The sequence below is a fragment of the Fukomys damarensis genome, unplaced genomic scaffold (assembly GCF_012274545.1).
Source record: "Fukomys damarensis isolate Sample0158 unplaced genomic scaffold, DMR_v1.0_HiC HiC_scaffold_39, whole genome shotgun sequence".
NCBI classification, from domain to species: Eukaryota; Metazoa; Chordata; class Mammalia; order Rodentia; family Bathyergidae; genus Fukomys; species Fukomys damarensis.
In genome coordinates this window covers 100307488-100313784 of record NW_022900951.1, presented here as the reverse complement: position 1 = coordinate 100313784, position 6297 = coordinate 100307488, and the positions used below count along the sequence as shown (strand labels likewise).

General features: G+C 44.9%; 1 protein-coding gene across 1 annotated transcript; it reads left to right on the top strand.

Annotated features, from left to right (window-relative positions):
- Positions 1-4609: 4609 nt before the first annotated feature.
- LOC104852362 (protein AAR2 homolog) lies at positions 4610-5866 on the top strand. Its single transcript, XM_033760339.1, is given in 2 exon segments — positions 4610-5657; positions 5659-5866. Coding segments are annotated over 2 exon segments (1155 nt in total). The 5' UTR covers positions 4610-4667; the 3' UTR covers positions 5824-5866.
- The last annotated feature ends 431 nt before the right edge of the window (positions 5867-6297 follow it).

Genomic DNA, 6297 nt, shown 5'->3' with positions numbered 1-6297 from the left:
CCCTGTGGCGCGGGGCGGCCGGGTACCTGCTCCTAGGAGGCGTCCTGCAGCTGGTCGGGCCGGGCAGGGGAGGTCGCGGAGGGGCCACTTCCACCAACTTGGCTCCTCGGAAGCAAATTGTTATTGGAATTCTCCACATTTATGGGGTACAGCGCGATAACAAATGCACGGTCTCTGAAATTCTCCTCTGAAGTCGCTTAGCCTGGTGTTTCCTTCTTTAACAACTTCAGCAAAATTTGCATGGGTGTTCACTATATTTTGTATGAGTCACATTTTTAACTCTTAAAAAATTGTACTTGGACCGTGGACGGTGGAAACGGTGGCGAGAGCAAGACTGTCGGGTATTTTGTTGAGCAAAGGACATGAGGGCGTTTGCCCCAGGTGAGCCGGGAAGAATATAGTGGATGCTCCCTATTAACCACAGCTGACAGGCTCATGAGGACATTGAAATCGCCTCCCGGGGCCTCCCAGACCTACTAGCGAAACAAATTACTTTGCTTTTCTTTTTTGGCGGGGTGTGCGGGGGGGGGGGCGTTTACTGGGGATTGAACCCAGGACCTTCACACTGAGATACATCCTCAGCCTCCCTTCCCTTTTCAAAAATTTGGAGACAGGGTCTCAATAAGTTACCCAACCTTGCAAGGAGGCCTTGCAGCCCTCTTGCCTCAGTTCCCCAGTACCTGGGATTACAAGTGTGTGCCTCTGTATTCGACATGAAACAAGTATTCCACCCCAAATTACTGTTTCCATCTTGATTGTGAAGGCAAAAGGAAATCAGAAGAGGGGTACTGTCCAAATTTCATTAAGACATTGTCTTATAACTTTTAAATGAAAAATTTTAGTTGGATTTTTTTTAACTCTGACTCAATATGTTCAAAACTGAACTTCTTATCTTTCCCTTTCAATTTACTGCTGTCATATTCCCTACTTACCGAGTACTACTCACCCCCCGCCCCCAGTCAATTACTAGAAAGACATCCTGAGCCAGGCATGGTGGTGCACGCCTGTAATCCCAGCACTTGGGAGGCTGAGGCAGGAGGATCGCTGTGAGTTCGAGACCAGCCTGGGCTACATAGTGAGTTCCAGGTCAGTATCAACTACATAGTGAGACCCTGTCTCAAAAAACAAAACAAAAAAAAAAAAAGAAAAAAGAAAGCCTTTAAGAGGAGCCATTGTGGAAGTGGACTTGATGGTGAGACTTGATACAAAGTGAATAATGTAATCAATTATATAAAAAACTATCAAGGGCTTCTTACTGCCCAGGATCAAATCTAAACTCTTAGCACCTATGGCAATTTATAACCTGGTCCTTGGCCTACTTTATCAGCCTTATTTCCCTCACTAGCAAACATCCTCCACTTCAAGTTACATTGTGTTTCTCACAATGCTCTTTCATGCTTCCTTGACTTTGCACACCCTGTCTCTTTTGTCCCAAATAACTTTATCCCCTTTCTCTGCTAAGTGTAATCCTACTCACAGGTCAAACTCCTCCAAGCAGAACTTACTAGGGTCTCCTTAAATTATGTGTTCAAGATGCCTCAGTCACCTCACACTAGTCTGGACCTTCATAGAAATTAAACATATCCCGGGCCAGGAATTTAGCTCAGCGGTTTGGTGGCCTGCCTTGCAAGCACAAGGACCCGAGTTCAATCCCTGGTACCCCAGCCCCCCAAAAAACATATCCTTATTAAATTGTGTTATGAAAATGAAGCAAAGTGAAAAAGAGTGTATTTAGTGACCTCTCACTTGTTAAAAAGAGAAAGAAAAATAAGCAAACAGTAATGCATCTGCTTATTTTTACAATAAGAAATACAAGACAAGGCTGGGGATTTAGCTCAGTGGTTCCGGCGCCTGCCTTACAAGCACAAGGGCCCAGGTTCTATCACCAGCTCCAAAAACAAAACAAAAAGAAAGAAAAGAAAAAGAAACACAAGACATAAAAAACAGAAGAGGGAGGAGAAATGGTACGGAAAAGCAGTGAGAACGAGTGACATTTCTGACTATAGTTTAGACTATTTTTGTGTGGGGCTGGAGATGGAGCCCAGGGTGTCATACACGCTAGGCAAGAGCTCTACCACTGAGCTACCTTCTTAGCCTCTACTGTTTCAAATTCTGTGAGCATATTAATGTTCTATACAATCAAAAATGAATTAAATCAAGGCCAGGGATGTAGCTCAGTGGTGCCGCCTCTGGCCTCACAAGCGCAAAGTTCTGAGTTAGATCCCCGGTACAATCAATCAATCAATCAAGAGAGGAAAGGTTAAAACTGAAACAAATGAATCACATTGTGTTTCGAGTTAATTCTATTTCCTCACTTAAAGCAGGGAGACTGGGAAATAGAGAGAGGATTTAATCCAAGTAATTTACAACCCCCCAGTCCTAGGTGATATGGGATTATGTGGCAAGCAGAACTGCAAACAAATCCTGAACTCACTCTTGTAGATCTTTCTTTGGTAGTAGTATGGGCAAAACCATTCTGAAACCACTCTGATGTATCATAGGATCGAGCAAATGAGTAAATGTACTGTACTTGGGAGCCAAGGTTCTTACTGTGAAAGGAGGGAGCTAAAAATGTGAAATGGGGAAAGGCAGGAGTGAATCCTGTGAGGATGAATTGAAATTGAGAGCATTGGTATGCGGTGTGATTTCTGAAGTATATACATGTATGTGCATGTACATGTTGTCATATATATATATTAGAAGACACATTGCTATTATTCCTCCTCCAAATACTCACCCCTTGATTTGAACACACACATCCTATCATTCCTGCCACTTTCTGAAGCAGTTCTGGAAGTCTTCTTTGTGAGCGTATTTAGTGGCTCTGTCATGGCTGCCTTGATGTCCTGAATTCATTCAAAATGTTTACCTTTCAGGAACATTTTGATTTAATATATTAGAAGACACATTGCTATTATTCCTCCTCCAAATACTCACCCCTTGATTTGAACACACACATCCTATCATTCCTGCCACTTTCTGAAGCAGTTCTGGAAGTCTTCTTTGTGAGCGTATTTAGTGGCTCTGTCATGGCTGCCTTGATGTCCTGAATTCATTCAAAATGTTTACCTTTCAGGAACATTTTGATTTAGGGAAAGGGCCAGCCAGAAGTCACACAGTGGCACATCTAGTCAATAAGGTGAGCGAGGACACACGGTAACGTTTTGAGGAACCTGTCTTTCCTTTAGATGGCGGTCAGCAGCAGCGGTCACTGTAGTTTTGATCACACCTGTAAAGAAGTGAGAGGTCTTTCAGAACTGCTTCAGAAAGTGGCAAGGATGATGGGATAAGTGTGTGTGAAGTGAGGGGGAGCATTTTCGGGGGGGTTAATGGCAATGTGTCTTTTACTGTAAAAAATTTTAAAAAAATGTAACCATTCACTGTATAGTCCAAACACACTTATGTGTATGGATACATGTGTATATATATTCCCTATCTCTGTCTGCTGAAGGCAGAAAAACAATGACAACTAGGTAATAACAAAGGGGTCCCATGCCCAGATCTTGGTCTATTCCCCACTGAAAGGACCAAGGAACCTCAGAGTAATAGCCAGTTCCAGGCCTGGAGCAAGGTAGGGGCAAGATAAACCTGGATCATCTTTCAGTGCCATAAAATCAAGAAGTAATTTAGTTGGGCTTGGTGGCACATGCCTGTCATTCCAGCACTCTGGGAAATGTGAGCCCCGCCCAGGCAACTTAGTGACTAATAAGATCCTGTTTCAAAATTAAAAAGGGGGCTGAGAATGTAGCTCAGTCAAAGGCCCTGGGTTCAAGCCCCAGTACCAGGAGAAGTGAGAGGTGTGATTTAAAAACAGCAGCAGAAACAAAGGGAGAGAGAGAGAGAGAGAGAGAGAGAGAGAGAGAGAGAGAGAGAACCAGGCACTGTGGTGTGTGGCTTGTATCCTAGCTAGTCGAGAGGGTGAGGCTGGAGGATTGCTTAAGCACATGAGTTCAAGACCAGCCTGGGCAGCATAGCAAGACTCTGTCTCAAAAATAAAGAAACAGAAAATAAAAATGAAAAGCAAAGAGGACATGACATAAGTATGCAGAAGCCAGCTTGAAGGAGCCTTCCATTGGCCAAGTCTGGGAATATTTAAGCACCAAAATAATTAATTGCAGTGATGAATTATAAATCAATGAAAAACACAAATTCATAAGTATATACTGACAATCAATAAGGAAATAGAGAAAATTCTTGTTAATGTAGAATGCCAAGTGTCAATGATTAACGTACTGAGAATTCTAGAGTAGGAATCTCAGTTTTATAACTATCTTAGTAAAGACTGGATCAGGAGCTGGGAGTGTAACTCAGAGGTAGAATATTTGTCTAGGATGCTTAAGGCCCTGGGTTTAATTCCCAGCACTGAAAATAAAAAGATTGGATCAGAAAAAATAATCAAAGGATACTAAATTCAGGGGGAATTTTTAGCAGAAAATTTTTATTACAAGATAGATACCTGGATTGTTTTTGAGATTTCTCCCTTATAAAATTGCTTATTACTTTGGAGGGAAAGAAACCCAGTAACTATAATAGTAGACAAATCTGACAACCCCTTGGGCAGCTGATCAAAATAACATTACCGGTTTCCGTGGTACCCGAGTGAAGGTTGAGGAGCTTTTTCAGAAGACAAGAAGGATTCTCCTTTTGGGTCACCTACCATTGGCCACATGGCTGCCATGCAGATGGACCCTGACCTAGCCAAGCACCTCTTCTTTGAAGGGGCCACTATGGTCATCCTGAATGTGCCCAGGGGGACCGAGTTTGGCATTGACTATAACTCCTGGGAGGTAGGACCCAAGTTCCGGGGTGTGAAGATGATCCCACCAGGTGTCCACTTTCTTCACAACAGTTCAGTGGACAAAGCCAATCCTACGGATGTGGGTCCTCGTATGGGCTTCTTTCTTAGCTTGCAGCAGCAAGGGCTGACAGTCCTGTGCTGGAATGCTCTCCTGGAAGAGGTAGACTTGTCCCCAGCCCCAGAAGCTGAAGTGGAAGCTATGAGGGCCAATCTCCAGGAGCTGGACCAGTTTCTGGGACCTTACCCATATGCCACACTCAAGAAATGGATCTCACTCACCAATTTTGTCAGTGAGGCCACAATGGAGAGGCTGCAGCCTGAAAGCCGGCAGATCTGTGCCTTCTCAGATGTGCTGCCTGTATGACAAATGAAGCACACCAAGGCCCGGGTGGGGCAGAATCTACCTCTCTGTGGCACTGAGTGCAAAAGTTATCAGGAGGGCCTAGCTCGGCTGCCTGAGATGAAGCCCAGAGCTGGGACAGAGATCCGCTTCTCAGAGCTACCCACACAGATGTTCCCAGCAGGTGCTACACCAGCAGAGATAACCAGGCACAGCATGGACTTGAGCTATGCACTGGAGACTGTGCTCAGCAAGCAGTTCCCCAGCAGCCCCCAGGATGTGATCGGTGAACTCCAGTTTGCCTTTGTGTGTTTCTCGCTGGGCAATGTATATGAGGCATTTGAGCACTGGAAGCAGCTCCTGAACCTCCTGTGCCGATCAGAAGCAGCCATGGTGAAGCACCACACTCTGTACATCAACCTTATCTCCATCCTGTATCACCAGCTTGGTGAGATCCCCGCTGACTTCTTTATGGACATTGTCTCCCAGGACAACTTCCTTACCAGCACCTTACAGGTTTTTTTTTTCTTCAGCCTGCAGCATTGCTGTGGATCCCACCCTGAGGAAGAAAGCTGAAAAGTTCCAAGCCCATGTGACCAAGAAGTTTCCGTGGGACTTTGCCTCAGAGCCTGAGGACTGTGCCCCGGTGATGGTGGAGCTCCCCGAAGGCATCGAAACTGGCTAACTCTGCAAACACACGAGCTGTGAGAGGCCCCTTCCCAGTGAATGCAGCCCTGGCCTCTCCATTCATCTGCTCTTATCCTGGGACTCTCCAAGGCAGCAGTCTTGCCAGGTTCTGCAAAGATGGAGCCGGAATTCCCTCCTTCACCAGTAAATAAATCCCTTCATCAGAAAAGACGCTATACCTATGCTAAAAGCACACTTGTGGGTTCTCTGTTCGCCCAGTCCTGGCTAAGCTGACAAGCTTTTACAGAATCTCCTGGGACAGACCTGCCTTGGCAGCATCGTCATTTCTGACAAGAAGTAGAAGTGAAAGTCCAAGAGAACTGATCTCTTGTTCTACAGGATGCTTAGAAAACAAGAAACCCTGGATTGTCTTGGGAGTCTGAGATATCAGTGGGTGATTTTTTTGGAAGTTAAATGTAGGTTCACAGGGGAAATGAAAGGTCCCGAGTTCAAACCCCTATACCAAAAAAAA